A 22,210-nucleotide genomic window follows, 5' to 3' on the forward strand; every position below is an offset into this window, starting at 1 on the left:
ACAGGAAAGACCACAAATAATAAAACATTGCGTGGGAAGTCATCTGTGGGCCCGCAGCAGCCACCCAACCCTCCCAACCCCATCGCCTTCCTGGCAGAGCGCGCCAGGGGCCACAGGGACCCAGACTAGAGTCCACTCGCCACACTTTCTAATTGGGTGGCGTTGGCTAGCCCAGCCCCTCTCAATCTAGTTTATCTAGACAACCATGCCTGCTCAGCAAGACTTTGCTCAGGGTTAAAGTTTCCAGTATTGGGAAAGCTACAAGAAGCCTCTTTTCGGATTTGGGATGGTTCCAGGCCAGCCCGAGAGTCCCTGGGGTCAGAAGTGGGGGACTGCTCCTCGGGAGCCTCTCGGGTTTTTCTGCTGTTCTTTGCTCTCCTTCGGAGCAGCTCCAAGTGGCGCGGCCTCCTTTCTGACCCTAGGAGGTCCGACAGCCTGGCTAGCCCCTGCGCGTCCTACACAGGCCCCAGCGTTAATTAACCACTAGCTCTTTACAGCTCAGCCCCCTTCGGCACCTCTCACGCCCGGGACCCTGGGGGAAAGGGCCCTGCAGGTCACAGACCCAGGGCAAAGGGTGCTCGGGGCTAACCTTCCAGGGGCGATTCCGGATTCTAGACCCGAGGTTGGGTATAGATCTGGCTGGGCGGGCGGGGTGAGGGGGGACCGATGGAGGCAGCGGGCCCTCGGGACACAAAGTCCCTTCCAGATGCTCCCCATTCCCACAGGGTCATCGCTTCCTAGACACGGTCTTGGTGTGAGTCAACCAGATGTTGGGGCGCGGGAGGGAGCAAGGGAAGTCTCGCCACGCCCTCAGGATCCTTCCCCAGGCCTGGCCAAGCTAGAGGACCCAGACCCGCTAGGATCCGGAGCACCACGACCCGGAAGGCCCGCAGAGCCGGAAGGTGGGAGGGCGGGGCCAGGGCGGCGGTGGCCGGTGAAAGCCTCTCCGGAACGAGCAGAGAGGAGCAGGCCTCAGTGTCCCTGTTGTCCCAGACTCCAGCACGGTAAAGGCGCGCGCGGGGAAGCCGGGGTCTGCGGAGCCGATCGGGGACTCCACGGTGTCAGGCACTGAAACACTGATAAACCTAGGCTGCAGCGCCGAGGTTGGAGTTGGGGCTAGCTCAGCGCGTAACCTGCCGCAACCCAGCTGCACGGGAGTGCGCGTGCGCGGTGCGTTTGCTCCCACAGCGGACGCCTAGCGCCTAGCGGGCTGCGGTGCCTGACCCCTACCCGGAGGGAACCCGAGCACTGGCTTAGAGATGGTCAGGAAGGGATGCCAGGGGCGTAGGAGGCCAGATTAGTTGGAGCTGTGGTTGAGAAGCGTTGTAAGTAGATAAGGTGCATGGAGGGCCTGCAGAGAGCGTTGGCGCTACTGAGTACACGAATGCGGGGTGTCAGCCCCTGGCCAGCCCAGTCTGCGAACTGTGTAGTGAACCTACCCCTGAGGCCTTCTGATCTTTCAAGAGGAATCAGGAAAATCTGAGATATATGTAAAATTTTTATCATCGCCATTATTTTGAGACAGGGTCTCACTGTGTAACCCAGTGCTATTCTTGACCTGACAGGCCTCCTCCCGTAGCCTTCCCAGTGCTGGGGTTACAGGGTGTGCCAGCACGCTCTCGATATGTCCTTATTTTTAAATACCAACAGTCGATTAATTTGAAAAACTACTTTGTGGGGTGGAAGAACGGCATGATGAACTTCAGAGAGGACAGAGTGCAGCTTGGGGGTCTATAATTTCTGGAATAGGGGAGCAGGATAGTGACTTCTGGCCAAAGATCTGTTCTCTTTCTGCTTCGATCCCCGCTACACACACACACACACACACACACACACCCCTTCCTCCCTCCCTCCACACTGGGGACTGGAATCCTGGCCTTGTCGAAGATTGCTATAAAGAATATAGAGGTGCCTGTTAGCTCTGAGGCCTTGACCCTCATCATTTGACTGAACTCAGGCTTTCCTGGGCTAGGTGGAGATTGGGAATGGCATGGCTGGTACCGTTTCCCGCTCCGTGGGTTTTGACTTGAAGTAATTCGGAGCAGCTTTGGAGGTGCCTCTGAGTAGATAATCGGAGGTGATGTGGGTGGGTTCAGTAGCCCGGTCCCCCTAGTCCACGGTTCCACCTTCTGCAGTTTCAGCTACCCACAGCCAAATATTAAGTGAAAGATTTCAGAAATAAACAGTTCATGAGTTTTCAGTTTCATTCTAAGTAGTGAGGTGAGCTCACGTAACCTCCTTTTACTCAATAATGGCTCCATAAGCTCAAACCAGGGCTGGAAGGGCAGTTGTGTTTTCAGGCATCTGCTGGAGTCTCAGAATGTATTCCTTAGGGGTGAGGGGAGTTACCGTATGCATCTCTGTCCTACCTCTTTCACATGTGTTGTCTTGTTATGGAAAAAATAAAAAAGCTTTGAGAGTGCAGGTCTGGCAGAGAATTTCCCTGTGGAGTGGTACTGTGTGCTTCAGAACCAGAATGGCACAAGCCTTGGGCTTCTGAGCATGGCTGCACCTGACTTTTTCTAGTGTAAATGACAAAAGGCTGGATCTGCACCAAAGCTCAACTGAGAAGCCGTGAGCTACCTTACAGGATTGGGGGTGGGTGGCTAGTCTCTTGAAAGGAAGGCATTCATCTGAAGCTTCTCACAGTGGAGAAGTAAGTCAGAGATGACGGTGCAGACTTACAAAACCAGGACTCAGGAGGCTGATACGGAAGGGCCGGGAGTTCCAGGCTAGCCTATGTTATGGAGCAAGTGAAGAAGCCTCAAAAAGGGGTGGGGCCGAGAAAAAGGGACCTTTCAAGGAGCGAAAGCACAGCATACTTCTTCTTTCTCCTGGGAGTGTTCTTAAACACAGCCTTTGTGACAATATGGTGGCTTCATGGGCTCCTTGTAAGAGCTCAGACCTCCCTCAGAGCTATGAGGACAATTTTGCCCTAAGAGATTCTGATTCTGCATGATTCTTGGGCATAAAGAGAAACCAACCAACAAAAGCCCAGTTAACCTAAGGCTGTTGATAGTAGCCGGGGATTCCCTCAGCCAGTTCCTTTAGCTGACCAATGTTGGCCTTATGAGAACAGGAAGTGTGAGAGAGATCCGAGTCTTCTAGCCTGTCGACAAGTGGGCTCTTGTTGCCCACCAGTCTCTCTTTGGGACATAGTGAACTTTACCCATGGCTATACCGCTGCCTGCCACTTCCCAGCCAGCAAGACAACTCATCCTGATCCTAGCAAATTGCTCTTTAGATCATTGTTCTTAAGAGCTGTCTGTCGTTTCAGGTATCTTGCAAGCCTCTGGAAGTCTGTTGTTTAGAGACAGCTCTGTAGTGCAGGCAAGCCCAGATTTCACTATGTAGCCTCAGGCTGGCCTCAGACTCATCTGACTTTCCTTCTACTTTTCTAGTGCCAACATTTTGTCCATGAGCCACCATACCAAGCTTGTGCCACGCCTCTGGAGAGCTTCAGTTTATTTGTTTTGTGATTATTTTATCTTGCTAATTCATATTGTTCCCGGTTTTCTTTATTATTACTTAACTAAGTAATCGTTAGTATCTTCATTTTGACAGAAAGTCTAGCTATCTAATCCAGGCTGGCCATGGGTTCATAGTCCTCTTGCTTTAGCTTCCCACACACCAAGAGTGCAGCCCTGTGCTACCATACCTAGCTTTGCCTCTGCTTGTAATGTCCCAGCAGAGTCTGCGGTGCTGCAGGCTCTTAGTTGGCCACTCTGCAGTCTCCTACTTACCCCTAGCTTTGCGTTACCCAGAAGGCAAATGCCAGTGTGGCCTCAGAGTCTTGTCCTTTCCCCCCTTTCTGGCTGTTCTCAGATACCTGTCACATGCAAGAGGTTACGCGGTTTTGAGTTTCCTGTTCTTGCCACACTTTATAAGTTGAAGGTTTCGTGAGCCACTTGGAGGGATGTTGGTGTGAGAGAGGTCAGGCTTAGTTTTCGAGGGGCCTGGCAAAGCCTGTGGCTGAGGCTGCTTCCTCATGTGTCAGAAGTCTGAAGCTAACCAGAGGGCAAGAAAGACCTTTCATCCACTCGGCTGCTTCCATTTGCTTGTCAGCTCATGCCCAGCCTCTTGGTATCAGCGGGGTTGCGTGCCTCTCTGGCATGCATACAGCCAAGCAACCCAGAAGGTAGGAACTTTTCCTAAAATACTAGAAAGTGTTACATTTGGGTCAAAAAACTCATAAGCTCACGGAAACTCTCCCTTTCAGCCACAAGGTACGATGATGCTCTTCTTTTATCCCAGCACTCAAAAGCCTGAGGCAAAAGGATTATGAGTCTAGACTGGTCTGGAGTATGTAGCAAGACTTTATCTCAACAAACAAACAAACAATCCAAAACGAACAAATATAAACAAAAACAGGGGCTGGAGCTATGACTCATAGGTGAAGAGCACTGGCTGGCCTCCCAGTGGACAGCCTTCCAGATGTATGATTCCCAGCAGCCACGTGGTATCTCAAAACTGTAACTCCATTTCCATAGCCTCTGAGGGCACTGCACACATCCAGTGCATAGACGTACAGTCAGCAGAACATCTGTATACACAATTTCAAAAGTACACAAAATGAGTAAACACAAAAACCCACCTATCTCTTGGGATCATCTTTTTAGGTCTTCCAAGATGCCCATCGTGGTAGATGACATCATGAAGCTTCTATGCTCCATTTCCCAGGAGAGGAAAATGAAGGCGGCCTTCAAGCACTCTGGAAGGGGTGCCATGGTTGTGGGGGCAATGGCCTTCGTCGGTGGTTTGGTTGGTGGCCCTCCAGGATTAGCTGTTGGTGAGTGAGGGTGTGTTCACGGGTACAGCCAGCCTGGGGGTTATCATAAAAGGTCACCATTCAGGCATGTTCCTTGGGAGGCAGGAACATGGAGAGTTCAAGGACAGACTGGCCTACATAGTACATTTTAGGCCTCCAGCATGCCTGCAGTGTTGGGGACCACATGGAAGAATGACCTGGTAAGTAAGAATGGTATCTACCACATGCCCTATGGAGGGAGTTTAGAATGCCCAGTTGCTTCTGTATGGTATGAACCTGTGAGAACCACAGCATCTGTGTGATGCAGGATTCTCTTTGCCTTGGTGTTTTTGTCTCTCAGACCCAGAAGGCACCTATCCTCCAATGCCAGGAACCCACCGGCCCTGCCCTTTCCCTAGAGATATATCCTTGAGTCTAAAGGCACTGGATATCCTCTCCGTTACCTGAGAAGGGAGCCAGACAAGAAACTACGTTTGCCAAGTTCCTTCCATGAGCTCACAACATGGCTGCGTCTTAGTTTGCTTTCTCCTGCCGTGAGAAAACACCATGACCAAAGCTGCTTGGAGAAGGGTTTATTTCAGCTTTCAGCTTACAGCTTACAATCAGTCACAAAGGAAAGTCAGGGCAGGAGCTCGAGGCAGGAACCTGGAGGCAGGACCTGAAACAGAAGCCATGGAGGGTTGCTTACTGCCCTGATCCTCTTGGCTCACTCTGCTTGCCTTCTCCTGAGATGGACCATTCAATACAGTTTAGCTGGCATCCCCACCACAGGCTTGGCACCTGCCATGTGAAGCTGGGTGCTTCTTTACTGACTACTGTTGTTTGGCTGACAGCCTAGCCTAGGGGCGTGGGCCTTTCTTGACCCCAAGTCTTCTAGAACCTCTTGCTATGTGGTTTCCAGTCCCCATATCCTGGAAGGCTGGGCAGGAAGCTCTTATGTGCCGAGGCTGGTTTCTGTTTTCCAGCTTGCTGACTACCCCTCCCCTCCCCGACCTCACCCCTGTTCTTCCCTTCAGTGACGGAACTGACATTCAAGAACACTGCATTAAATGAAAGCTTCATTTCATAGAAACAGAAGTACACGGGTGGCCCAACCCTTCGCCTTTTGTGTTTTTAAATTCTGTGAATTCAGGACTCCTGACATCAGCTTCTTCCCAGGACAGGAGAAGGCAAGCCCATTTCTTGTTTCACTAGTGATTCTCTCACCTTCTGCTCCTATCTCAGTGCCCCGGGGAAGGTCATGGGAGCCCATATTGAGTAAAACTGGCAGAGACTAGAGTCTATAGGGATGCGCTGCTTCTGGCCCCTGCTCATGGTGGATGCTTCATTTTCCCTGGAAACCACAGGAATTCTCCTTTCTCCAAAGACCTACTAATAATCTGTGCATCGATGTCCTGATAACCCTTTGCAGTAAGTACCCTTGCCAATCAGATATTAACGTCCCGTAAAGAGTTAGTACAGATGCGCGTATCACAGTCAGTCCAAGAGGTTCACTGGTGTCAGGAGGACTAGTTCAGTAAAACTTGTGAATGAACTGCTTTTCTGTCCCTGGAATGCCTCTCTCCTTTAGGGACTAAATCTGGCTGCCCCTGTGTTGAGAGCCAGGATGCTGTCTGCTTCCAGGGTCACGCTGCTTGGGTTCAGCAAACATGGGTGTTGCTCTCTGTCTTCTGAGTCCAGCCTGAAAGTGGGTTCTCCCAGGCATAAGCCAGGTTGTCTGTTTACTTAATTGAAAACTTATAAAGTGACTTATTTATCTTTATGTGTATGGATGTTTTATCTGCATGTATGTCCATGAACTATATGCATGCAATACTCACAGAAGCCAGGAGAGGACATGATGTTCTTTGGCACTGGAATTAAGGATGGTTGTGAGCCACCCTGTGGGTGATGGAATCAAATGTTAGCCCTCAGCAAGAGCAGACAGTTCCATAGTTCCTCGATCTTAACTACCTTCCCTACTCTCCAGTCCCACACTTTTTATTTTATTTTTTTTTTTTGAGCTATATGTGTCCTGCTGTGTACCTCCCTTGGAGACACTGTTCTCCAGGCACTGTGTTTTACAGGTCCCTTCTCTGCTGTTCCTGACTTCCCCATGAAAGGTCCCGGAAACATTCCCTGGCCTTAAGGGGCCCCAGCCCCATCTCATTCTGGCAAGCCCCATCGGCTGACCTGGCAGGAGAAGGTGTGGTCACTGCAATGGATGCTTATATCCCAGCATGCCCCCTGCCCTGTCACCAGATGGGTTTTTCAGTCACTTCCTCCCCACTGCACCTGGATCCTGCGCTAGGTTGGCTAAGGGAAGTAGGACAGATGCTGGTCTCACCCACCTTGTGTTCACCTGGTGACAGACAGGAGTTGCTGCCTGCCTCCAGAATGAGGTCCTAAGACCTCATCTTCCACCTAAGGCAGATGGGCGCCAGTTTGCCTCCCCTACTTCTCTAGGCTGTTTCCCTTCCTCCATAGGGCACCGAGGAGCTAGCCTCGCTCCCCTCCTTTTACTTTTCCCTCTGCCCACCCCCACCTCCAAGGTTATGGTTCCATCTTTTCTTCTGTTCACAAACTACCTCTGGAGAGTTGTGTTTTGCTTTTGGTTTAGGTTTCTGTTTTGTTTTGTTTTTTTTTTTTGTTCAATGTTGATTCGTAGAACCACTGTTGCTGCTGCTACCAGCATAAATGTTTGTCCTTCTGTTTTGCCTGCACTCTCTTCCCCAAGACACTTTAGGGGAAGGGGGCCTAGGGGAGCAGCAGTCTGGTTACCTGACCACCTCAAACCAGGGGAGATGAGGCCCCTCCCCTTGGATGCTGCTGCGGAGTGAGGAGGGGTCCTCACTTTGATGGGAAAAAGGTGTAGAGCCATGTGATCCCCCTGTTCTGTGGGGGGAGGGAAGGCCAGTATTTGTCCCATCCTGGGGCTCCTCCTCTGGTTTCCTATTTGCATTTACTTGAAAAAAAATTAGCCTTTTCTGAAAGGAAAACAAAATTATTTTGGAGTAATATTGGATAAATAGTTGTGGGGTCTGGAGAGATGGCTCAGAGGTTAAGAGCACTGGCTGTTCTTCCAAAGGTCCTGAGTTTAATTCCCAGCAACCACGTTGTGGTTCATACCATCTACAATGAGATATGGTGCCCTCATCTGTCATGTAGGTAAACATACAAGCAGAATACTGTGTGAATAATAAATTTTTTAAAAGTTGCAGTGATGGTACAGAAAACCCCCCTGTGTCCCTCACCCAGTTCCACTGGGAATGTGTTTCACAGTAGGCTATGGAGACGAAGCAGCCAGCCCTCATGCAGTACTGTGAACATCCCTGTCTGATCAGACTTTGCACAGTGGCCCTGTTTTTCTTTGAGTTGCCACTTTGGGTTTTTTGTTTGTTTGTTTTTAATTTTGAGACAAGGTCTCATTATGTAGCCCTGGTTGTCCTGGAACTCACTAGGTATACCAGGCTGTCCTCCAAACTCACAAAGAACCCCTGCATCCCAAGGACTGGGATTAAAGGTGTGGGCCACTATGCCCAGCTGATACTTTTTTGGAGACAGTGTTTCTCTGTGTAGCCTTGGCTGTCCTGGAACTTGCTCTGTAGACCAGGCTGGCCTCGAACTCAGAGATTCTCCTGCCTCTGCCTCCCGACTGCTGGGATCAAAGGTGTGCGCTACCACTGCCCTTCGCCGCCACTTTAATGAGCCCATTTTCCTTAGTCTCTTTTGGCCTGTGACAGTTTCTTAGGCTTTCCTTGTTTTTCATGACCTTGATGATGGATAGGTGGAAGTGGCTGGCAGGTGTTTTATAAACTTCTCAGTTGTATCATGTGCTTCGCATGAGTCTTGGGAGGGAACGCCTGAGAGGTGAAGTGTCTTCTGCACAGCCCAGGAGGACATGGCATCCTGTGGCATCTCCAGTGAGGCTGACTTCAGTAATTTGGTCAAGGTCATGTGTGCTAGGCTTTTCCACTCTAAATTTTCTGTTTCTCACTCCATACTCTGTTCTTTAGGAATGACTCACTAAGTCTAGACAGGCTGCATCTGTGACTATCTGATTGCTGATATTTACAATTTGTGGGAGGCTTTAAAGATACAGATATAATGTTCCCAGGAACAGCAGTTGTCTGGCATACAGACAAAACAGAAACCCTGTCTTGAAAAACAAACCAAAAAATTTAAAAATACAAATAAAACAATGTTTCTACATGAGGATGTATCTCAGTGGTAAGAGAGCTTAGCTGTCACTCTTAGGTCACCCTCCTACCCTGTACCCCACAGTACCGAACTCCTGGGAAAAAAATGAAAACAGAAATCTAAAAATAACATTCTCTAGCAGGGCTAGGTGGCTGGCGTGTACATGGTTCTCAGCTGAGACGCTGAAGCAGGAAGATCAAGAGTTCCAGGCTATGCTGGGCTACGTAGTAAGACTTTGTCTCCAAAACACAAAAGCAAGAGAAAGTAAAACATAGCCCCTTTCAGAAAGAGAAATAGTAAATTACATTAGGTTTGTTTGGAGGAATGGGATGAAAGACTCTCCAAGAGAAAAACTCGACTTGCCCCAGGGTCATTTTCCGTGTGAGTTCTCTGGGAATATCCTAAGCTCAGGGGCGTGTTTCATACAGCCACTGATTGTATGGCTTGGCACAAGCTTGAGTTATCTTGGAAGGAGGAATCCTCAGTTGAGAAAATGTCCCCACTGGACTGGCCTGTGGGAAAGCCTGTACTGGGTTTTCTTGATCGATGTGGAAGAGCTTGGCTCGTTGTGGGCGGTGCCATTCCCTAGCTGGTGGTTCTGATGCTGTAAGGAAGGAGGCTGAGCAAGCCAGTGAGCAGCCCCCCTCCATGGCCTCTGGATCTGCTCCCGACGCGAGTTGGTTCCTACTCTGACTTCCCTGAGTTTCAGAGAGTGACCTGAGAATTGTGAGGCGAAATAAACCCTTTCCTCCCCAAGTTGCTTATTGTCCTGTGTTATCACAGCAGCAGAAACCCCAAGACAGCCACACTGTGGAAACAGTTCACCCTCCCAGCCTCTCCAGGCAAATGATTTTCAGAAGATTTCCCTCTCAGCCTCTCCTTTGTGAAGGCAAATTGCTCTGGGCATCGAGGAGTGGGGTGTTCTTCGGCCATGAAGGAGATCTTAGTTGGCACAGGTCTGAGGCAGGGAGGGCGTAAGTGGGAGGAGGCGTTGGGAGAAACATGCTTGGGTGTCATTTATCTGGGCCAAATGGACTAGCGGCCACATAAACCTTTGCCCTGCTGACTGCGAGGCAGAAGCTAAGCTTGCTGTGACCTGCTCAGGAATGTGCCCACTTGTCATCACAGTGGTTACATTCTCGGCAAGAAACCAAGGCCGTTGTTGGAGAATGAGCCTGACTAATGGAGCCTTCCTTCCTTGTTTTCCAGGGGGGACTGTTGGGGGCCTGTTAGGTGCCTGGATGACGAGTGGACAGTTCAAGGCGGTTCCTCAAATCTTAATGGAACTGCCCCCCGCTGAACAGCAGAAACTCGCTAAAGAAGCCGCTGCCATCATCGGGAACTTGGACTGGACAGACGCCGTGCAGCTGACTGCTCTGGTCATGAGCAACCAGGCCATGCAGCAGAAGCTCTTGGCCATGTTAACAACATATGTCACCAAGGAGCTGCAGGCCGAGATTTGCTATGATGACTAGGCCACTCCCCCTGGAGTATGGGGCTTTTGTTTTAGATGATTCTAGGCTCTCAGAGGGCCACCAGGGGAAAGCCTGACAGGTACCTGCATATTACCACCAGCGTTGACTGAAAGCTGGAGCGTTGTCACACCCTGTTGGACTGTCCCTCCAGAGGGGCCTTGGCCATGCTGTGTGTGTGTGCTGTGGAAAGGTACAGGCACAGCAACTGTTGGCATTCACAGACAGCTTGGGAGTCCTGCTGATCGTGTGGCTCTAGAAGTTCTCATGCTGGCTGGCTGGCTGTACCGGATGCTCCTTTTCCTGTGAAGAAGACCCCTCTTACCTGTCACAGGAGTGGGTCCCCTTAGGCTCTGGAGTCTGGGGGTTCAAAGCCAGTTCTTGTCCGGATTGTGCTTGCCTGCTGAGTGTCTCCCTCCTTTGCCCAGGGACTTCCCAGTGGTTTCACGGTGATAGTGGTTCCTCTGAGTGAAGCCACAGATGCCAGGCAGTCTCTATACTCTGCCACTGGCTATACCCCCAGGCTCTCTTGAGTAACCCTAGTTAAGCTTCGAGGATCTTCTGCCTCCTTATGGAAAAATCATGGTACTTCTTTATTTTTGCTGTCAATTCAGAACCCTTTTTGTTCTCTATGCTTTTGATTTTTTTTCTTATTATTCTTACTTTGTTGCCTGGGCTAGCCTTGAACTCCTCGGCTCAAGTGGTCTTGCTACACAGCTGGCTGGGACCGTAGGCTTGTGCCACCACACCTAGCTTTACCTCAAAGACCATCTTTCCACTCCCCTTTATCTAAGTAAGTTCTATGTTCTCCTCTCTGCACTGGCTGCAATCTTCAATTAATTGTGTGAAAAGACAAAATCAACAATGAACCGAGTTCAGAGATCCTAACTGAGCTAGGTGCTGTGATGCCCACCCACGGTCCCAGATAATTGAAAGGCCAAAGCAGGCACATTCCTGAGCCCAGGAATTCAAGGCCAACCTCGGCAACCTCTCAGAAGCTGGGAGATAGGAGGGGGCACGACACACCATCTTAGTTGGCTGTGAATGTTCCGATGAGCTAGAAAGAGAAAATAGATAGAGGAGACCAAGGGAAAGCAGAAACAACAAAAGCGCTAGGTTAACCTCCCGTGAAACTGGCTCACATCTGACAAGTAGCGTGTGTGTGTGTGTGTGTTGTGGATGTAACCCAGGGCCTTGCATGAGCTAGGTAAGTACCACCACTGAGCCTTGCTTCCAGCCCTCTCCTGGTAGATCCAAGGCAAATGCTCTACCACTAAGCCTAGTCCCAGCCCTTGAGAGGCTCAATTTTGGCTTGGCTAGTTGTTTCTAGTGCTGGAGCTTACCCAAATAACATCGTATACAATTGATTAAACATTTGACACTTCCTTTTTATCCTCTGTTGGAGATGCTCACTCAGGGAGGGCAAGAGCTGTGTGTCTTGGTCACCCCTATCTCCAGCTTGGTCTTGCTTGGCACCATGGCTTTTATGTGGTAGATGCTAAATAAATATTTATTTTTAAAGCTATGTATTTTATACCTTTCTGCTTGTTTTATTTATTTTATTTATTTTTACATGTTTTGTCTGCATTTTTGTAAGTGTGTGTGTGTGATTCCCACAGAGGCCAGAGATGACCACTGGACCTCCTGAAGTCAGAGTTACTGACAGTTGAGCCAGAATGTGGGTGCTGGGAACTAAACCCAGGCCCTCTGCAAGAACATCAGTAGCTAAACCATCTCCCCACCACTAGGTTTGGTTTTCCAAAAAGGGTTACTCTATGAGGCCTGGTTAGCTTCAAACTCATCATTCTCCTGCTCAAGCAGGAGCCCTAGGATTACAGGCAGGAATCACAAAGCCAAGATCAATAAATTTTTTTTTTTTTGTTAGAAGTCTTTAAATTCTTATTGTTTCTGTTTTGTTTTGTTTTTGAGATAGGCTCTCATGTAGCCCAGGCTAGCGTACAACTCTCTGTGTAGCCAAAGATGACCTTGAACTCTTGATCCTCATGCCTCCATCACCCACTAAGTGTTGAAATTACAGAGGTATACCACAATGCCAGGCTTCATGAAATATTTTTGGGAGGATCATGGTGTCATGGTACAACCTGTAATCCCAGCACTTGAGAGGCAGAGGCAGGCAGATCTCTGTAAGCTCGAGGCCAGCCTGGTCTACAAAGTGAGTCCAGGCCAGCCAAGGTTATACAGAGAAGCCCTGTCTTGAAAAACTGAATAAAAACTCATATATATATATATATATATATATATATATATATATAAAATGAGTCATTGTTTTGAAATTACTTCCTATGGAACTCCTCCAGGAAGGAAACATTTGACAACAGAAAGTTAGAATAAGATTTCAAGCTTTTTGAAGCCATGGAGCTACTAACCACAGAAGCCAGAGCCCTCAAACAGGTTGAGTCATGTTTTGCACATGAAATATTTTTAGTAAAATGTATGCTCTTTCTGATGTGGGGGATCCCAACCATGGACAAGCAATATTTTTATCCCAAGATCTCTCCTGATGTGGTATTCTCTTTCAAAACTACAACCTGGCTGTCATTAAATTACTAATAAATTACTTTGCCCTGAAAAGTCATTTTCCATGTATTTTGTGGAAACCGCTTCTGAGGTGAAGCCTTACCATAAAAAGGAAGAGTCCTTGACTGGTGGCTTTGAAGGCTGGGTAAAAGTTTCCTGGCCCAGCTCTGGATGGCTGCCTCAGGCCAGCATAGGCTCTGTTGACTCCTCAAGCCCTCAATGCCCAAGTCTCGGTAGGTAGTGCTGGGACCTGGGTTCTGTGCATGGCTGCAGCCCAGACTTTCTGCAGTCAGAGGGAGGGGGCTGGACTGAGGGCAAGCATCTTGGCAGGACTGATATCTCCATGTGTAAAGGAAGCCTCCTTGTGGACTTTACCCCCATGGGATGGGGATGGAGGGGGTGGAGCCTTTGACTCAGAGTACTCCTAGGTGGGCCTCAGCTGGGTAGCCTAGGTGAAGCCCGGAAGGTGTCAGTGGGTGTCAGTGGGTGGCGATAGGGCAGGGCTGGAACCGAGCGATGTCTTTAGAGACTGTCTTTCCTGGTTCCATTGACACTTTCTGTTCTTCGTGCTAAACACTAAGTGACCCCCATGGGCCCTTGAGCTAAAAGTCTAAAGTCAAGACCTACCCCAGTTGCTATAGTTTAAAAAAAAGATGAAGATACTGATTGATGCATACATGGCAATAAGACTGCAACTAAGAGTTTTAGTTCAGGGCTTCACATTAGGGGATGCTTGTATTGTATTGTTTTGTTAGTTTGAGTCAGGGTCTCACTGTAATACTATGTGATCCAGGCTGTCGAACTTAACGCCATCCTCCTGCCTCGGTCTCCCACCTGCTTTGAGTAGAAGTGTGTCCCCCGTTTTGAACAGTATGTCAAATTCTGCAGTCGCTTATACTCAGCATTTAGAAAAGTCAGGGTTGTAACAGGATTCCTTTGTTAAGCAGTCGAACTCACCCTCCACGCCCCTGCATGTGGTCACACTCTGTGCCAGGTTCAGGGGACCAGGAGGTTTTCATTAAACTTAATTTTTGATAGATAGTAGCTGCCCAGTACAAAACCTAAAGGAAGCCGGAGGATGCAAACTGGAGAAGACAGCTGCCCGGACTGACTCTGATGAACCACCGTTACCAGTTTCACCTGCGCTGAGCTCTGGTGGGTTTGCCTTGGATTGGTTGGTTTGATTTCGTCCAGGTTGAGGTTATTTTTGAGACAGGGCTCTCATTGTGTTGTTAGAGGCTCACCTCAAACTCGTGATCCTCCTGCCTCAGGCACCTAAAATCTCAGATCACAGGCATGTGCCACCATGCCCACCTTTAACTCTGTTTTTTTTTTTTTTAAACAGTCCTTAAAAAAACACTCATTTCCTTTTATTTATCAGTGGCTTTTGCTGAAAACTTCGAAAAATCCAGAAGAGTGTAGCCCCTCTGACTCATCAGCATGTGCCACCAATTTCATATTCCTTTTAAAATGTACATATTGATTTGCACGTGTATGGGTGTTTTGCCTGCACGGCAGGCATGCCTGACATATACCAGAGGAGGGGTCAGATTCCCTGGAACTGGAGTTACAGACAGTTGTGAACCACCATGTGGGGGCTGGAAATCAAATCTGGAATCGAACCTGGGTCTGCTAGAAGAACAGCCAATGCTCTTAATCATTGAGCCTTGGAAACACTGGCAATGGTTACACAGTATCCTAAAATTTATATCATGGCATTTGGGGTGCACCCTCATGGGCTTGGGGATGAGGTGAGGTGGCCTTTCAGGCAAGGCAAAGTGCTGCGGTGAACACGCTTTGAGTTACCGTCTCTGTAATTTGGAATTTGATATATCTTTGGATTACGACTCCTCCAGAGCGAAAAGATGAATTTAAAAGTATGAGTCATCCAATCAACATCTCTCATTAATTTACCCTCCAAGGTTTGGCATGCAGCATGCGTGTTGCGTCTTCTCTGGTAAACTGACTATCTGTTTAATCTGGGTCCAGGCCTCCCTGGGGAGAAGGAGCCTTCTGCAGGTCTGTGTCACCACCAGTAGCTGGTGGCAGCAGGTGGTAAGGCACGCGCGGTGGTGTGACACCCACCTGCTCCTGCTGGGGAGGAAGCAGAGGGGAGCAAGCCTAGGCAGGGACCCGGTAATTATAAAAAGCAGCCATCTGCTCTGAGGCCGGTTATTAACCTGCGTCGGATGCTGACGTGACAGCGCCAGCGAGATTTTTCACAAGCAGATGGTGTATTTTCAGCTAGACTTGACTTTGACTCGGTGTTTGGAGATGAAGCCGGAGCCTGGAAGGAAGAGCGCGGGGAGGGCTTCAGGGATAAGGGACTGTGGCTAAGGATGCAGATCAGAGGTCCCAGTGGCCAACGATGCAGAATCAAGACCCTGTGGCCAAGGAAGGATGCAGTGAGGCTAAGACTGGCAGCGACCATACAGGGCGGTTACAAGGCGCCATCTAGCGGCGAATCGCGCCCTCGCTGCTCTGCTCCGCAGCTCAGGACGCAGCGCCACCTACTGATCATCGTGCAAAGCCCAGGATGCTGCAACAGTCTGATCTGGTTTATGAGCTGAGCAGAGGGCTTGAGGACTTCCTGAGGTTTTAACAGGCCAAGAGCAGAACATCGACTGTTGTCTCCTGCCGCCTTTTTTGCATACAAAACTGGATGTTTTCTCCTTTCTGAGCGACCAACATATGGTGATTAAGAAATGCCAGGATTCCTCTCCTGTGTCTGTCTGGTGTCTCCAGTTTGTTGGGATGAGATAAATTCCATCTACAGCACTGCCAAGAGAACAGAAGTAGAAAAAAAACAAAAAACAAAAAACAAAAAAACACAACTCTGGTGATACAAACACATCATTTCAGCCACTGAGGACACTGAGTCAGGAAGATGACTGACAGGAGGGAGGGCTCCGGCTGCTGTGACACAGTGGACGACTGGCTCAGAGGCCAGGTTAAGCTCCCTGGCAGGTTAGGAGCCACTTTGTGCAGGAAGAGGCACTCCGAAAGGCCTGCTCTTTAGAATCAGACATTTTCCAGACTCTCCAGTGATTGAAATTTCCCCTTGTTATTGCCCAGAACTGCCTGGCTCCGTTTGTGGTCTGCCCCAGCCACCTCCCACCTCCACCCTAAGCCAAGTGCTGCCGCTCTGTCGTGAGCTCGGAACACTTGGCTTAGGTTGGCCTGGGAGGCTGAAGTGGGAGACAGCAGGAGACCAGAGGGGCTTGGGAAGGCAGCCCTGGTCTCAGCTTATCCTATTTTGATCCTAAGTGTCAGATCAGGGATTGAGTGTCTACTCCCTAGACCTTGGTTTCATAACCCTAAAGATGAAGGGTGAAGGGAAGCCTGGAGGTCACTGGGGTTTTCATTCTTTTTCTCAGCATGAGGTCCCTGTGAAGGTGGGAGGGGGGCTCAGATGAAGAGGTCTGTGTGTGGATAGGTGGGTGAGGGACTCTGACCTGCCTAGAATCCACCAATGAGTGAGTGAGGGTGTCACTCGGTGGGAGAACCTCCTTGGAGTTTAGCAGTCAGAGGTTTGGGGGCATCGCTCAGCAGTTCAGCTTGCATTCAGTCTGCCATCAAGGAAACTGGTGACATGACAGGGTAAAGGAACTTGAATCTAGCAGTGAGGCACTGTGGGCATGGCTTAGCAGCATACCACTTGCCTAGAGTCCACCAATGAAGGGTAGGGCCCATGGGTCAGCGGTAGAATGTTTGCCTAGAATCCCCAGTGAGGGGCTGGGGTGTGGCTCAGTGGTAGAGCCCCTGCCTAGAATCCCCCAGTGAGGGGCTGGGGTGTGGCTCAGTGGTAGAGCCCCTGCCTAGAATCCCCCAGTGAGGGGCTGCGGTGTGGCTCAGTGGTAGAGCCCCTGCCTAGAATCCCCCAGTGAATGTCCAGAGGTTAGCTAGGTGAGAGAGCACTTGGCTAGCATACATGAGGCCTTAAGTTCAGTCCCCACAACTGAAGATCTCCTTGCTCCCACTTAGTTTTTCCCTTAATGATGAATGAAGGCCAGGTGTTGTGAGACAGTTTGGGAGCAGGCAGGCAGACAGACAGGTGAAGTCCAGAGGGCAGGGCTGGAGTTAATAGGGAGTATATGGATTGTGTGATTAAAGTTTCTTTCCATTAGGACAGGGGCTCCACCTAACAGGGTGCCACACAGCCTGGTCTATGTTCACCCCTTTGGCCTTGCTGGAAGATCTTCCTCGCAGCCTGAAGTAAGCTCCTTGAGTGTCATGATGTACAGGCTCCATTCCTGTGCAAGTTTCCCTGTGTACTGGTGTGTCACAGGGTCCTGGACCCCCGGGGCATCCACAGATAGGGTGTTGCTGGAAGAATGAGAGAAGAGGCAAAAAGAAAGGTGGAGCTGGGAGACGCAGGTGTGTATGGCTAGCTTGCCTCTAGCGCCAATGGGTGCACAGCCCTTGAGACCTGTCTTCACTACTGTTGTGTTGCTGTGAAGACACCATGACCAAGGCAACTTACGAGAGAAAAGCATTTAATGGGGCTTGCTCACAGTTTCAGAGCATTGCTGCAGTCATGGTGTAGAAGCAGTGGCTTCCTGACCAGAAAGCAGCAGGCAGCGAGAGAGCGAGAGCGAGAGCGAGAGCGAGACAGAGACAGAGACAGAGACAGAGACAGAGACTGGGCCTGATCAATGGGCTTTCGAAACCGTAAAGCCCACTCCCAGTGACACACCTCCTCTAGCAAGGCCACGCCCCCTCAAAAAAGCCACACCTTCTAGTCTTTTCCCAACAAGTTCCATCCCCTGGTGACTAAACCTTCAAATATATGAGCCTAGGGGGGCCATTCTCATTCAAAGCGCCACACTCTCCTACGACGCCCAGAAGCTAGGGGAGGAACTGATGCCACCTTCAAAGGGATCATCTACAACTGCCCCGTGCTTCACAGGGGACCAAACGGTACGGTTTGTGGGAGGGTGGGGAAGCCAGATTAAGCAAGCCTGAAATCCGAGAAGGCTGAGGTGGAGGTGGTGTCTGAGCTAGAGACATCCTGCGCTGAGCAGGGGAGCGGTAGGCAGCCAGAAAGCAACCCAGGCGGAGGCAGACCCCTCTTGACTGTCCCCTTCTTTTGCCCTCTGGTACCACTCCTGCACACAGTTCCAGTGAGCCTGCTTGGACTGAGGAAGAGCACATACAAGGAGGATGTGGGTTTTCACAAGTGGGGACCTCTGCAGACAGTGGCAAGGGCTGAGGCTTCAGTTTGAGGGGTGGGGTGGCCAGAACCTGATGATTTACCCCGTGAAAAGTTCCGAGACAGCCCTGCCCCTTCCCACCCTTCCTAGAGGCCCCAGTCACAAGCAGGCCAAGGGGAAGTGGCTGCCCTTGTTTTGTACATGTCCCAAGACTTCAGATTCTGACTGAGAACTGGGTCAGCCTTTGAGTCACTCTTACAGGGTCCCAGTCCCAGTGATCCGACTTCCTCCAGCAGTCTTTCTGCAGCTGTGTTTAAAGGAAAGGCAGAGAGGCAAGCGAGAAGCCAAGCCAGCCCTCTGGCCTCAGTCTGGAGGTGAAGAACAGATGCAGTCTCTCCAGAAACTTCTGTCTGGTGTGGTGTGGTGGGGCAAAAACTTCTGCCCCACCTTGTGAGGGCAACTTACAGCGCATGTCGGGGAGGAAGAGCCTGACCCACTTCTGGCGAGAGACCAGGAACCAGTTCTGGGTCCTGGGACCCCTTGTATGACTTAGCTATTGTGACCTTGCTGTCAAGCCCACCCATGGTGTGCGGGTACCTTTCTGGTATCATTTTCTTTGAATGAGACCCTAAGGTGGCAGGGCTGGCTCAAGTGTCAGATCTCTCATTTAGCAGAGGACCTCCTCAGTATAGGGCACTTTCCATGCTAACAGTACAGGTGGGTCCTTTTACCCCCAGCCTTACACCAGGGTTTTAACTTTTTTAAGTAGACATTCTCAAATTCTTTTTTTATGAGGGTGTCAGATCCCTTAGAAATGCAGTTGTGAGCTGCCCTATGTGATCTGGGAATTGAACCTGGGTCCCTTGGGAGAGCAGACAGTGTTCTTAACCACTGAGCCATCTCTCCAGCCCATAACAGTAGACATTCTGAGGTGAAATGACAGGTCAATAAAGTCCTGATTAAATTTTCCTGATGGCCAATCATATATACCGTATAAATGTGATTAAATATATATATTTCATTTATTCTTTTGCAAAGTGTCTATTTGCACAATTTAAAAACTAGCTTGAGTGTTCGTTTGTTGTTTGGTCTGTTTATTTGAGGTAGGATTACACTGGGTGGCCCAGACGGGCCTGAAACTCACAAACTCTTGCTTCAGGCTGGCCTCGAACTCAGAGATTAGCTTGCCTCTACCTCCTAAGTGCTGGGATTATGGCTGTGTGCCACTATGCCTGGCCACTTTTCTTTTATTAAAACTTTTTTTTAAGGGAAAAATTCACAAGAGAAATAAGAACCAGCGTTCCAGTCCTCACGGATACCAAGATAAAGCCTGCTAAGGTACCATGTGCTATGGTGCCGACAAACGGCACCTTTCCAAGAAGCTCTCCTAAGGCCATTTTCTTTGAGCCTCAAGAAGGCTTTGTGTGACCTGCCTGTCTCTGCATTGAGCACAGAGAGACCCTAGTAAGTGGGCACCAGCATTCCCCCTCATCATCAGAGACAGCATTCCTGGGGTCCCGGGCTTCCCTGCCTTCCTCCTCACCTTGGCAGACCACAGGTTCTGTGTAAGTGGCTCTCTCCTTTAAGAAAAAGTGACACCTGGAAGTCCTATGGCCAAATGCACAGGCTAGGAACACTGACTATGCCCCTTGCAAGGCCTCTCCTGGTACCTACATCTGTGTGACTTAAATTCTGAACGGCAAGAGCAATCTGTCATCTGTCTCTGACGCATGGGAGCAATCTGTCATCTGTCTCTTACTTACCTCCTGCTCCAACACTGCATCAGGCTGGACCCTGCGCAGCTGGTTCAGGCAATGCTGAGGTACAAGTTTCCGATGGTGTCAATGCAGGGTCCTGGCCTCAGACTCTCCCTTGTCTCTCTTCATTTCCAGGAGGGGCAAGGCAGACCCCTCCCAAGGACTCAGTGCTGCCAGAGGATCACATGCTCCTGGCAGCGACAGTGTCCGCACAGCTGGGAGGACACATTCCAGGGAGACTCAGCTGGCAGGACAATGGGTTCCTGTGTCCTCGCCAGGCCTTGTGAGCAGAGCCCTGGACAAGAGCGTGAAGCCTGGCCCCAGCCCATCAGAGTGCTCTTGGATCGCATTGTCCTTTAGCTCAGTACCGGGTAAATAAGAGATCTGCGATTCACTGAGGTGCTGAAGTCCATCCCGAGAACTCCTGAGCCGCCAGGTGGGGTGGCAGCCAGGGGCAAAGGTCAGTAGGAAAGCCTTGACTCGGCCCTTGGCACTTTGGCTGGGGTCCCAAATTGAGAATGGCTCACGCTGGAGTTGCTCCCCAGGCAGGCTCTTCTCTGAGAACAGCCTGAGTAGCATGTCTGCAACCCTTGCTCCTTCACTGCTCCCCTTCCTTTTCCTAAATAGTGCCCCTCTACTTGCACATCTTTAAAAAAAAAAAAAAGAAATTAGAATCTGCCTATGAGAGAAAACATGTGATCTTTGAGTCTGGCTTATTCGGCTTAACATGGTACTCTCTAGTCCCATCCATTTCTCTACTAGTGACAAAATTTCCTTCTGACTAAATCTCCAGTGTATATATATATATACACTACATTTTCTTTATCCATTCACATGCTGATGGACACCTAGGCTGGTTCCATATTGGCCATTGTAGACGTTGCCAGGATAACCATGGTACCCAAGTGTGTGCTGACTACCTAGACTGAACAGCGCCCTCTGTTTTGTTTGCTGGGAAGTCTGCACAGTGGCTTCTGTAGTGAACACCAGGATATAGGTTGCCTCCTCCACACATCCTCACCACTTTGTTTTCTTACGTGTACTATTTCAAGGCCTTCATCCGTACAGTCTGTTCCCCTCTACATTCCAGCAGTCGGGGGGGGGTGGGGATACTGGACCCCACTTGGTCTCACACAGAGATGGTCGTCTGGCTCTTGAGAGTTCCCTCAGTATCTCAGAAAAAAAAAGTCAGGAGCAGAAAGGAGGCCACCGAAGCTCCCCGCCCACCACCGTAGGCAGAAAGAGAGAAAGATGAGTTTTTGATAGATTTCCCCCTTGGGACTCCCAGGCTAGGTCTGGTCATACAGTCCCCATGCCCACCTACCTCTCTACTCCCCAGCCATCTGCCCACAAGTCAGAACAAAGTCTTGAGAGCAGAGGGCAGACCGGAGCTCGTAGAAGGCTCTGTGGTCCTGGCGGTATACTGTCTTTTAGTCTTGACCCCAGAATGCTTCTCCAGGACACACGGACCCTCTTCCAAGCCTTCACACTAGACCCTCCCAGGGCCTGGAGTGCTGTTTCTCTACTGGCATGGCTCCCTCTCTCCCCAGAGTGTGCGTCTCTGCATCTGGTACCAACCTCAGCCCACCTGCTGTAGTATACTAGTCTCTGCTCTCAACCTCAAGTCAGGACCCTGCCCATCTTAATCACAGTGGTGTCCCCATCACCTGACACAAGTCTCAGGAGCTTAACATAAATGGACTCCTTCCCAAGGTTGTTGACCACCCAGAGCCCTTCCATCCTTGTGGTCTCCAACATCTTGGAGCCTAGGGAAGTAACATCCTTGTCCTAGATCTGTGGGAGAGGGAACCTGTCTGAGTCCTGGGCTGAGGGATGAGTCACTTCCTATTTCTAATTCCCACAATGCCACACGGCCCTCCACAAGTCTGCTCCAACCACTCAGACGCCTGCCACCCTGCTCATTTTGTCGGGTGGCTAAGGATGGTGTCTATGCCCAGGCTCAGCCTCAGGCAACTCTCCCTTCTATCCACAGAAAACTGCCTTTTGTACCCTGAGGGTTTCCAGGAAAGAGTTCCAGGGGAGTGAAGTTTGTGGGCCACCAGCCCTGGGAGGATGGGATGGGGCTGCCTGGCTGAAGCTTCTGAGAAGGCACCAGCTCTAGCTTCAGGAAGTTGCTCCTCACCTGGGAGCCTGCCTGGCCCTGTGCCCAAACAGGAGAAGCAGTCCGAACCAGTCTGTGCAGCTGAAAGGCCACAGAGGAAAAGGGCTGCAAACAAACACATCCCCAACCCGTCCCTGCTACTTCAGGAAGGCAGCAAGGCCGCCCCTGGGCACTTCATGCTGAGATGCTACAGCATTCTTTAAAGGGTGACCACATGTCTG

General features: G+C 50.1%; 1 protein-coding gene and 1 long non-coding RNA gene across 4 annotated transcripts; one reads left to right on the forward strand and one right to left on the reverse strand.

Annotated features, from left to right (window-relative positions):
- Nucleotides 1-851: 851 nt before the first annotated feature.
- Nucleotides 852-11,944, forward strand: C14H19orf12 (chromosome 14 C19orf12 homolog). 3 transcript variants are annotated; one of them, XM_021632013.2, is made up of 3 exons: nucleotides 852-1,004; nucleotides 4,620-4,789; nucleotides 10,157-11,944. In XM_021632013.2, the coding sequence occupies exons 2-3, from the start codon at nucleotides 4,630-4,632 to the stop codon at nucleotides 10,420-10,422; spliced, it is 426 nt and encodes a 141-aa protein (XP_021487688.1). In that variant the 5' UTR covers nucleotides 852-1,004; nucleotides 4,620-4,629; the 3' UTR covers nucleotides 10,423-11,944. The 3 variants fall into 3 exon arrangements, with proteins under 3 accessions (XP_021487688.1, XP_060222717.1, XP_021487687.1); XM_021632012.2 differs by lacking the exon at nucleotides 852-1,004 and adding an exon at nucleotides 3,286-4,138; XM_060366734.1 differs by lacking the exon at nucleotides 4,620-4,789 and having other exon boundaries at nucleotides 899-1,004.
- An 854-nt stretch (nucleotides 11,945-12,798) lies between these two features.
- On the reverse strand, nucleotides 12,799-21,575 carry LOC132647139 (uncharacterized). Its single transcript, XR_009585425.1, has 2 exons — nucleotides 19,874-21,575; nucleotides 12,799-15,735 (listed from the first exon to the last, which is right to left on the reverse strand). It is a non-coding gene; the product is annotated as an uncharacterized LOC132647139 (long non-coding RNA).
- Nucleotides 21,576-22,210: the final 635 nt, after the last annotated feature.

This window comes from Meriones unguiculatus, chromosome 14, assembly GCF_030254825.1.
Source record: "Meriones unguiculatus strain TT.TT164.6M chromosome 14, Bangor_MerUng_6.1, whole genome shotgun sequence".
Classification (NCBI taxonomy): Eukaryota; Metazoa; Chordata; class Mammalia; order Rodentia; family Muridae; genus Meriones; species Meriones unguiculatus.

What these genes read in the sequence shown, in the direction of transcription:
- C14H19orf12 (XM_021632012.2), top strand. Translation starts at nt 4,113, where the DNA reads ATGCATACAGCCAAGCAACCCAGAAG. An exon ending in ACAGCCAAGCAACCCAGAAG is followed by an intron (nt 4,139 to 4,619) that starts GTAGGAACTTTT and finishes TCATCTTTTTAG; the next exon opens with GTCTTCCAAGATGCCCATCG. An exon ending in CCCTCCAGGATTAGCTGTTG is followed by an intron (nt 4,790 to 10,156) that starts GTGAGTGAGGGT and finishes CTTGTTTTCCAG; the next exon opens with GGGGGACTGTTGGGGGCCTG.